Below are 11801 nucleotides of genomic sequence, written 5' to 3'. Positions count from 1 at the left end.
CTGAAATTTTGCATTTAGTGTTCTGTTAGGGCGCCAAACAAATCTGCCAAGTACAGTCCATATCGGTCTAAAACCTGATATAGCTCCCATATAAACCAATGTCCTGATTTGATTTCTTGAGCCCTTACAAGCCGCAGTTTTTGTCCGATTTGGCTGAAATTTTGCATGCGGTGTTCTGTTGCGAATTTCAACACCTGTATCAAGTACGGCCTATATCGGTCTTTAACCTGATATAGCTCCCATATAAACCGATCTCACGATTTGACTTCTTGAGTTCTTACGAGCCGCAGTTTTTGTTCGATTTGATAGAAATTTAGCAAATAGTGTTCTCTTATGACTTTCAACAACTGTGCCAAATATGGACCAAATCAGTCTATTACCTGATATAGCTCCCATGTAAACCGGTCTCCCGATCATCCTTGTTCGGTTCCTAGAATCTTTAATTTGCATAACTGCGCCCTCTATAGGCTCAAAAAGTATATAATCCGGAGGTCAGTCTATATGGGAGCTATATCACGTTATGATCCGATTCATACCATACTTGGCAGAGTTGTTGGAAGTCATAACAATATAATAATTGCGCCCTCTACTGGCTCAAGAAATCAAGATCCGAGTAGAGTTTATATGGGGGCTATATAAGGTTATGAACCGATTAGTACCATACTTAACATAGTTGTTGGAAGTTGCAACAAAACATTTCATGCAAAATTTCAGCCAAATCGGATGATAATTGCGCCCTCTAGCGGCTCGAGAAGTCAAGATCCAAAATCGGTTTATATGGCAGTTATATCAGGATATAGACCGATTCGGACCGCACTTACACAGTTATTGGAAGTCATAACAAAACACTGCAAACAATATTTCAGCCAAATGGGATAATAATTGCGCCCTCTAGAGGCTCAAGAAGTCAAGATTCGAGATCGGTTTATATGTGAGCTATATCAGGTAATCAGGACCATACGAAGTCACAATGAAACTTTTTATGCAAAATTTCAGCCAAATAGGATAAAAATGGCGGCCTCTAGTGGCTCAAGAAGTCAAGATCCTAGATCGGTGTATATGGCACCTATATCTAAACATGGACCGATATGACCCATTTACAATACCAACCGACCTACACTAATAAGAAGTATTTGTGCAAAATTTCATGAGGCTAGCTTTACTCCTTCGAAAGTTAGCGGGCTTTCAACAGACAGACGGACGGACATGGCTAGATCGACTTAAAATGTCGTCGATCAAGAATACACATACTTTATGGGGTCTTAGGCGAATATTTCGAGGTGTTGCAAACAGAACAACGAAATTAGTATACCCCCATCCAGTGGTGGAGGGTATAAAAATAATATACCACTCATATGGTAGCTCCCTACAAACATTTAAAACAACTTAACGAAGCCATCGAGAAAGTCCACAATATTAGTACTGCAGAGAGCATTTAACAATGCATGTCATTATTTTGATTGTGATAAGCCTCGCTGTGTGGGGCTATTTTATACATGCCTCCAGAAAATCCAGACGGGATGCAGTCAAAAATATAGATGGGCCCTATAATATTCCATTGCTGGGACCATTGCATTGGGCTTATGGAGTTACTCCTCAAAGTAAGTTAAAACCAAGTCTCCCTCGTTGATGATATAAAACAAAGGCAATACCATTTCCTCAAAGACATCTTTAGAAAAGCCCTCGAGACCAAAGAGAAATATGGCTGCTTAATAAAAGTTTGGATTCTAAATCGTTTGGTGGTCATAAGTGCGGATCCGGAAATGAACGAACAGCTATTGTCGAGTATTCAACATATTGGCAAACATCAGTTGTATGGTGTCCTACATCAATGGCTGGGCACTGGTCTACTCACCAGTAATGGTCAAAAATGGCATAGCCGTCGTAAAATTATAACACCCACATTTCATTTTAAAATATTGGAGCAATTCGTTGAGGTATTTCATCAGCAGTCGGCGGTTTTGGTCCAATGTTTGGCCTCACAAGCTGATGGCAAGAGTGCCTTTGATATCTATCCCCATGTATGTTCGGCCACATTGGATATTATAGCAGAAACCGCTATGGGTACAAAAGTCAAGGCACAAACGAATGGAACTATGGACTATACAGCAGCAGTGGATGAGTATGTATGAGAACTTTATGAGTGAAGAAATTTCTAAACTAGCTTAACTAACTAAACTTTTGCAAACAGAGAATCGCATACTCTCAATTTTTTTGCTTTCGATCCCAGTAAGGGAAATATGACGTGCAAAGTTGGATGTAGTGTTTTCTAAGGAATCCAGTTGAATATTTCAGCTGTTAAATTCGTAAACTAAGATTGTGTTTATAAGGAACTAGCTGGACGGGGCCCACTCCGTTGCGCCTTCATTCACTCTCTTATTTTATGTGAGCCCTATACTGGCACGGTCAGGAGAAAAAGTCCAGTTTGGGGGTGCTAGTACGGCCTTTTAGATGTTTTGCCCCAATGTAGATATCATATTGGTGCTCTACTCCGAAATTTCTTTCATTTTCACCTTAAAACGAGAATTAATGGTGAAAGAATCCTTGAGGAGCTTCAAACCAATTAAGTCACCCGGACCTGATGGGATATTTCCGGCGTTACTACAGAAAGAGGCAGACTATCTGGCGCCTCGTCTGGCCAAAATTTTCACAGCGTGCCCAGGACTTGCATATACTCCGAAAGCCGAAGGCAAGGGTGGTGTTTATACGCAAGCCCGGCAAGGCAAGTTATGCTACACCAAAGGTCTACAGACCTATAAGCCTTTCGTCCTTTCTACTCAAAACCATGGAACGTATTGTGTACACCATGATAATGAGTAGGACATCCAGCAAACTGCTCAAATACAAACAGCATGGCTATGTCAAGGGAAGGTCGGTGGAGACTGCCCTGCACGAGGTTATGCATAAAATAGAAGAATCCTTCGATGCCCACAACGTACACCCTGGCGGTATGCATTGACATCGAGGGGGCATTTAACAATGTGCGGACCGATACACTGATCCAATCCTTAGACCAGTGCCGGGTAGACTCGGTCCTTAGAGACTGGATAAACCATATGCTAAGGAACAGGTGGATAAATTGTGTGCCCCATGGTATAAACATAAGGGAGAAAGTGGCACAGGGGGGCATTTTATCGCAACTCCTATGGGTGACCACCATAAATCATCTATTACGGATGCTGACTGAGGAGGGATTTGAACACGTCTGCTACGCAGACGATGTTATAATACTTTTAAGGGGTAAGGATCCGAACGAGCTATGCAGAAGGGCCGAAAGCGTCTTGCATATGGCATAGGACTGAAATATGCCTGTTCACGAGGAAGACGAAGGTGGGCCAATTTAAGGCACCACGTTTCCTCAATAAGACGATAACGATATCTGACAAATACTAAGGTGTGATCTTGGACAGGAAACTGAATTGGAAGTGTCACATTCAGGATTGTACTGAGAAGGCTCACAGAAGTTGGGTACTATGTAGACGGACGGGGGTTTACATTGAAAACCCAGGAACTGAGATCTGTTTTAGACTGCCTGACCATAATACGGTCCTGCAGGCAGAGATCCGGGCGATCGCGGAATGCGTGAAGTGGGGTGGTGCTAACGTTGACTTCGAGTCTGAACATCTTTACCGACAGTAAAATTACCATAAGGGCAAAAAACCCGAACGGTAAGATCACGAACAGTCTTGCAGTGTAAGAAGGAGATTAACGTCTTCTCTGAGGATGGAAAAATCCGCATCGTTTGGGTGCCGGGCCATATTGCCATTGGTTTAAGGGGAGTTTATGGGATGAAGCGTTCCCAGACACTTGGCCCCAACAATTGGTTATGAAATTAGTTTTCCAATTTCAAATACCTCTAAGTTAAGCCACATATTACCATAGTCGGCAAATTGGTAAATCGGTGGCCCAAATACATGGTCATGTATTTGGATATCAGATTCGTATTCTACTCCCCAGTATCTGTCATTAGACACCCAGAAGCTCTTAGCCCTAAAAATTATCAGCATCGTGAAATACTCTCAAATATCATTTATTTGAACCCCACATTGCCATTGGTCTAAAAATTGGATATCAAATTTGTTTTCTAATCTCAAATACCTTGCATTTAAGAGGTTTCGGCCCTAAAAACTGTCAATAGGGGGAGTTTTGGGGGGGTATAAGATTTGTGTTTTACTCTTAAATACCTCTTATTTGAGCCTCATATTGCAAAAGTCAGCAAATACTTCCTATTTGGGTGGTGTTGTGGGGCTGGGGTGGCCCCATAGACACTTTTCCCAAACATTGATCTCAGATTCGTGCTTTACTTCTAAAGACCTTTCATTTGAGTCCTATATTGCTATGGTCATAAATTTGTCTTCTTTGGGGTATGTTCTCGGGGATGGGCGGTCCCCCAAACACTTGGTCCCACATCTGGATATCAGATTCGTATTTCATACTTAAATACCTTTCATTTAAGCCGCATATTGGCTTGATCAGTAAATAAGTCCTGTTTGGAGGGTGTTTTGGGGAAGGGGAGGACCCCCAGAAGCTTTGTCCCAAATTTGGATATCAGGTTTGTATTTTACTCGCAAATACCTTTCATTTGAGTCCCATATTGCCATGGTCGGTAAATATGTCCGATTTAGGAGTGTTTTGGGGGTTGGGGTGGTCCCCCAAACACTTGATCCGACAATTGGATATGAGATTCGTTTTCTAATCTTAAATACCTTTCATTTGAGTCCCATACTGTCGTGATTGGTGCATATATATATTTGGCCCATCTTATGGAGAACCAATGATTGAGGTCATGCAAATAAACTTCCACCGGAGCGATACAACTACACACGCTCTGATGGAGAATATCAGCAGGTGTAAGACTCACCTTGCCTTAATTCAGGAGCCATAGCCAACCCGGAATAGTTTTTGGACTGAACCATATCAAAAGGGTGTCATGCGAACTCTTACCACTTTTCGTGGGATAGTACGAGGGTTGCCTTTTATATTTCGGCATTGGGCAACCCTTGTGTTGCAGTCTGCCAACTGACAGCTCTATCGTATCGGAAAGAGGCTCAAGAATTCAAATTGGGAGGTCGATTTATATGGGAGCTATATTAGGTTTTGGGCCGATTTGAACTATACTTGAGAAGATGGCTCAAGAGATGGGTTTTTATGGAAGCTATATCGTAATGTGGACCGATATGGCCCATTTACAATTCCACCCGACCTACATTAAAGTAATTATTTGTGCAAAATTTCAAGCGCCTATCTTTACTCTTTCGAAAGTAAGAGTGCTTTATGGGGTCTAAGATCAATACAAACGATATAGCGAAGTTAGTATACCCCCATCCTACGGTGGGGCCAAGAAGTCAAATCGGCAGATCGATTCATATGGGAGCTATATCAGGTTAATAGCTGATTTGAACCTTACTGGGCATGGTTATAAGAAAAAATTTGCCCCTTAACAATCCCCCACAACCTAGACTTACAAAAGAATTCCTGAAAAATGTCAAGCATCTTCCAAATTTTGTATGCTTTTTTTTGTTTGTTTTTCTTTTGAGACGAGCTTAATGATCGGAGATGCAAATGGAAAAGGAAAGACAAAGATAGCACCAACCACTATGGGACATTGGTTAGAAGACTTTTCAGCCATATTAGTTGTGATGGCTACAAGGGCCGGGCGTTGGTATGTTGTATTTGAATCGTATTAATAGCGAAAAGGCATCTATGATACAATTACCACATGAACCACTCTCGACAACCCTGTCTATTAGCTGTACTTTTCCCAATGCATGTATTTTTGTGTAATGACAGACATTTTTTCTGTGACAAATTTCACTTCATCCGAACTACACATGATTTTGTGCATCTGCTGGAAGTTGTATTTTGAATGTTTTCACCGGACAAACGGACGGATGTTGCTAAATCGACTTATCAATGTTCAAGAACAAGCATAGTTTATAGGGTCTAATAAAAAACTTTCAATGAGTTACAAACGAAATGACGAAATTAGTTTTCCACCCCCACTACTATGGTGGTGGGTACAAAATCGTATTTTTCTTATTATACACGTGCCTTATTCTCTGTTTTCCTACCTTCAGAATGACCAAAGTTACGGCATGGCGCTTCTTTAACACGCATTTACACAGCGACATAATATTCACCATACTTCATCCCTTTAAGAAGATGCGAATGATGAAAAATCTGCGCATTATGCACGAATTTACTCGCAAAGTCATCAAAGAAAGGCGTCAAACATTAGAACAAAGTCTGGCAGAAAATTCTTTGGAAACTGTACAAAATGAGCACAATGATGTAGGCTCCAAAAGGCGAATGGCTCTATTGGATGTGCTGCTGCAGTCGTCTATCAATGGACAACCATTATCGGATGATGACATACGTGAAGAAGTCGATACATTTATGTTCGAGGGTCATGATACAACAGCTACTGCTTTAGCATTTACCCTATACCTTTTGGCCAGACATCCTAGGGTGCAAAACAAACTTTTGGCGGAAATTCATGAAGCCTGTGGGGCAGACAATTCCAGACCTTGCACAATAATGAGTTTAAATGAAATGAAATATCTGGAATGTGTAATCAAGGAGTCATTGCGTCTATATCCGCCGGTACCAATGATAGCCCGTCAAATTGAGGAGGACTTTAAATACAGTAAGTATCTATACAAGGGGCAGTCTATGAGGAACTGAAAGTGGATAAAATCCGTATTGGGGGGATATTGTTGGAAAGGTATATGCAATTTCTTGTGAGGTATGTATTCCGTATTAAAAATTTTCTTGATTAAATGGCAGTGGCTTAAAGAAATGTGAACAATTCTGAATAAGTTTTTCCGTTACATAAAATAGAATGAGATCAGGATTATTTAAGAATTTTACAGATAAAGCCATTTAAAGAATATCGAACCAGGAAGGGAAAGGCAAATATCTAATTCTGAACCAATTTTGATGGACCTCGCCGGATGTTTTCAGATGGGTTATTAAACAATCCGTATCACATTTCGAGCAAATATGCTCAAACTGTAATAACAACGATTCACAAATGACAACATTATTGCAAATGATCGCTAGTCGCTGTCACCCCGCTGTTAAAAGCTTAACACTTAACAGTAGGGGTATTCACGGTGATAAAATATCAGGTTTGAATACACTGTACACACTGATAACGTTTAATATTTCTGATCAATCCCATGGCAGCCGGTTGTATATACCGGATTGACCCGATGAATTCCTTCATCGGCTAGGGCTGCCGCCTCAGTGTACCACACACTGCTACCACAACAACAAGAATATTTCTGATTGGCATAATGTTTGATAAGTTTAGAGTACATTTTGCCAACATGCGAGGAATACGTTCGAACTTTATCGCGGTATATTCCCATGTTCATTATCATCGACCTGATGTCCTCGCTTTATGTGAAACCCAGGTGGGTGAGGATTTTGATCCACAGGATTTTCACATTCCAGGGTATCACACTCTATCTCTTTTTATCCCCCACAGAGGCCTTGTGCTATATGTACGTAATGATATAGTGTTCCATAGGCAGCAACACTTGGGCTCACAAGATCCGGAGTTTAATTCCATTTGGGTTAAATTTAGGATTGGAATGCACGTACTTTACTTCGGGTTCATAAATAGAAGTCCAAACCCGGAAAGGGAGGTTTCCTTAAGCGGCTTTGACTCCCTTTCCGACTCAATTACTACAATCTTAGAGGATTTTCCGGACAGTTAAATCGTTGTTGCTGGCGATTTCAATGGCCATAACTCCTCTGGGCTTTCCCATTTGGGACATACGACTTCAGAGGGTCAATACGCTGAGCTATTCGCCACGCAGAATGGTCGTATGTCGAAGGGCAACAACATAACACTCTTGACCTATTCTTAACTGGACCTATTCTTAACTTGGAGTGACTCTAGAAATAAAAATCGGGCTACATCCAAATCTGAACCGATTTCTATGAAATTCATCTACAACGTCGAGAAGCAAAAGAAAATCCTTCCTGCCATATTTCTAGAGAATCGATTAACAAATGACCATTTCATTGCAATATCAATGCAAATCGGACGAGAATATATATATATAAGAGCTATGCTTAAATCTGAACCGATTTCAAGCAAACTTTATAGACATTGTGGAAGTCGTCGTGTGGAAAGCGTTGTACAAAATTTTGGGAAGATTGGCCCATAACTGAGCTTGCAGTGGTTCTGGGAGTGAAAATCGGGCGATATATATATCTGTATCTAAATCCAAACCGATTTTCATGAAATTCGTCAATTATATTAAGAGTCATTAGAAAATCCTTCCTGCCAAACTTCGAGAGAATCCGGTAACAAATGAAGTATTACTGCAAATAGGAAGAACATATATATGGGAGCTATGTCCAAATCTGAACCGATTTCTATGAAATTCACCTGTAATTTCGAAAGTCATAAGAAAATCCTTTCTGCCAAACTTCGAGAAAATCGGTTAGCAAATGACCATTTTATTGCAGTAATCCTGCAAATCGGATGAACATATATATGGGAGCTATATCCAAATCTGAACCGATTTTTTCCAATTTCAATAGACTTCGTCTCTAGGCCGAAAAACATGCCCATACCAAATTTGAAGACGATCGGCTGAAAATTGCGACCTGTAGTTTGTACACAAATTAACATGGACAGACGGACAGACAGAGAGACGGACATAGCTAAATCGAATCAGAAAGTCATTCTGAGTCGATCGGTATACTTATCAATGGGTTTACCTCTCTTCCTTTTGGGTATTACAAACTAATCCACCACGTTATAATACCCTGTACCACAGTAGTGGTGTAGGGTAAAAATAGGCATAAAGTTCGTATAGGGGAAAAAGAAAGTAGTGAAAAATTCACCACTCAGAACCCATAGCAGCTATATCGAAATATGGTCCCATCTGGACCAAACTCTCCACAATGCACTGTTCAAAATTTCAGCAAAGTCGGGTACTAAAAGAGTCTTCTTTGGGTTCAAGACACAACATCCAGAGAACGATATAAACCGCAGATATATCGGGGGGACGCCCTACCCTAAAACCCACCCAAACGGATATGTTTAGCGGTTCGGACAGTATGAAAGGTATTTAAGAGTAGAGTATGAATTTGATATAACAATTCGACTTCACGTGTCGTGGAGCCCGCCCCAACCTCAAAAAACGTCCAAAAATTACATGTTTAGCGATCGGGGCAATATGGGTGTAAAATTAAAGGTTATTGGAAGTATAATACGAATCTTATATAAAAACTTGACGTTATATACCACGGGTGCCGCCCCACCCCAAAAATCACCTCAAACATACATCGGGACAATATGAAATTCAAACGAAAGGTACTTCAAGTCGAATACGAAACTTTTATGAACAAGTAAAATAGTGCTTAGCTCGACCGGGTCGAATCTTGGAAACCCACCACCATGGATTCTGCTAAAAATTTATACAAAATACCAAACTTCTGTCAAACCAGCAAAATTTAAAGCTTCTAGGAATCGAACAAGGATGATCGAGAGAAGGATTTACATGGGAGCTATATCAGGTTATAAACTGATTTTGGCCGTACTTGACACAGTTGTTGGAAGTCATAACGAAACATTACATGCAAAATTTCAAAAATTGCGGCTTCCAGGGGCTCAAGAAATCAAAATCGGGAGATCGGTTTATATGGGGGCTATATCGGGTTGTAGATCGATTTGGACCGTATTCGCACAGTTGTTGAGAGTCATAACAGATCACTATGTGCAAACTTTCAGCCAAAGCGGACAAAAATTGCGTCTGGTATGGACTCAAGAAGTCAAAATCGGGAGATCGGTAAATATGGGGGATATATCAGGTTATAGACCGATTTGGACTGTACTTGGCATAGGGGCTTAACGGACTGACGGACATGGCTGGATCGACTTAGAACTTTGAGACGATCAAGAATACATTTACTTAAGGGGTCTTAGTCGAATATTTCGAGGTGTTACACGGAATGACTAGATAAGAATACCCCCATCTTATGGTGGTGGGTAAAACAATTTGGGATGGGCGGGTCACACCATCCCAAAATTATACACCAAATGGACATGTGCACCGAATGGGACAAGATGGGACTCAAACGAAAGATATTTGAGAGTAGAATACAAATATTATATAAAAATTTGGGTCAATTCTCGGGAAATCGCTCCACCCCCAAAATAATGCCCCATATGTTCATGTATAACAAAAGGTACAATACGAGATTCTAATGAAAGTCATTTGAGAGTTAAATACGGATATAAATAATTTTCAAACTTGGACCATGTCAAGAGGGGCGCCGCAAACACTTTTGGGAGTAGCGAGGCACAACGGGTCAGCTAGTGTTAAGATAAAGACCGATATGGACCATATTCGGCACGGATGTCGGGGATCTTAATACCAGTCATTGTGCCAAATTTCACTGAAATTCAATAATCCAAATGTGGCTTTTATGACCCTAGGACCTTAAATCGGGAGATCGGTCTATATGAGGGCTATATTAAGATACAGACCGATCCGGACCATATCCGGCACAGATGTGGGGAATCCTAACACAAATCATTGTGCCCAATTTCTGTCAAATCGTATAATGAATACAGCTTTTATGAGCCTAAGATATAAATCGGGACATAGGCCTATATGCAAGCTATATCAAGATCTAATCCGATAAAGACTTTCTTAAAACATTTCCTGCCTACCGACTAAAAAAAGAATCCGTGCAAGGATTCAGCTCAATGTCTTCATGTTTTAAGACTATAGCGTGATTTCAACAGACAGATGGACACATGGACAGTCGGATGAAAGGACATAGCTGGAACGTCATATAGTTTTACGAGGACTAGACATAAATATCTATATTTCAAAGTAATGAAAATGAAAAATCATATATTTATTTTAATTCCAAAAATATCTAAAAGGAACCATGGAAATATCAACAAGATCAAGCATATCTCGCTTCAGGATTCAACAGTGACAGTCTTAAAGTTGTGAATTTTCTTTTATTCTTTTTTGAAGTGTGCGACGCCAATACAACATTAAATGATCATAAAAAATTAACTTCATATGTATTTTCCTCTATTTCAGAGCACTCAACTTATGGGGAAGGCATTATCCCAGCTGGTACAGAAATGGCAATTATCTTGTTTGCCATGTCCGAGAATAGCCCGATTTTTAAAAATCCTGCCGAGTTTCTACCAGAACGACATGAGGAGATGAATGCCGGAACCAGCTTTCATTATATCCCCTTCAGTGCTGGTCCCAGAAATTGTATTGGTCAAAAATTTGCCATGCTTGAATTAAAGGTCGTATTGATACACATTATACAAGCCTATGAACTTTTACCATTGGGACAGAGTGTTGAGCCAATGTTGGGACTGGTGCTACGATCTCAAACTGGCATGCAGTTGGGCATGAAGAAAAGAACAAATTAGTAAAGGATCCAGTTGAGCGTTTCAGTCTTGTGGACCACCTAAGCCTGATTTATCAGATTATGATCTTCAATAGAAAAAAACACACACACATACATGATTTTAAATCAATATGATGCTTCAATAAAGAGAAATAAACATTGTCTACAGCAAGAGCAAATTTGTCCATTAATATTCCATTAAGGAATAGGGGCAAACTTTTTCACATATCAATGAAAGCTGCCGAATTCAGGTTGAAACTCGATAAGGTATCTCCTTTTTATAGACGAGTCCGAACCGCGTGCCGCACTGCAACACCTCTTTCGGGGTGAAGTTTTTACACGGCAAAGTACTTCACAAATGTTGCCAGCATTAGGAGGGAATAATCACCGCG

The 11801-nt window shown here is 40.4% G+C and overlaps 1 protein-coding gene across 1 annotated transcript; it reads left to right on the top strand.

Annotated features, from left to right (window-relative positions):
- Positions 1-1402: 1402 nt before the first annotated feature.
- Positions 1403-11581, top strand: LOC106093304 (cytochrome P450 4d8). Its single transcript, XM_013260354.2, has 4 exons — positions 1403-1601; positions 1666-2122; positions 6078-6646; positions 11085-11581. The coding sequence occupies exons 1-4, from the start codon at positions 1442-1444 to the stop codon at positions 11429-11431; spliced, it is 1533 nt and encodes a 510-aa protein (XP_013115808.2). The 5' UTR covers positions 1403-1441; the 3' UTR covers positions 11432-11581.
- The last annotated feature ends 220 nt before the right edge of the window (positions 11582-11801 follow it).

The sequence above is a fragment of the Stomoxys calcitrans genome, chromosome 1 (assembly GCF_963082655.1).
Source record: "Stomoxys calcitrans chromosome 1, idStoCalc2.1, whole genome shotgun sequence".
Taxonomy (NCBI): domain Eukaryota; kingdom Metazoa; phylum Arthropoda; class Insecta; order Diptera; family Muscidae; genus Stomoxys; species Stomoxys calcitrans.
The sequence above is the reverse complement of the archived record's forward strand: the minus strand, read 5'-3'. Positions and strand labels throughout refer to the sequence as shown.

Excerpts from the sequence above, each read along its gene's own strand:
- LOC106093304 (XM_013260354.2), top strand. The coding sequence starts at position 1,442 with ATGCATGTCATTATTTTGATTGTGATAAGCCTCGCTGTGTGGGGCTAT. Across the intron at positions 1,602-1,665 it reads TTATGGAGTTACTCCTCAAA|ACATCTTTAGAAAAGCCCTC; the intron begins GTAAGTTAAAAC and ends ATTTCCTCAAAG. Across the intron at positions 2,123-6,077 it reads TATACAGCAGCAGTGGATGA|AATGACCAAAGTTACGGCAT; the intron begins GTATGTATGAGA and ends TCCTACCTTCAG.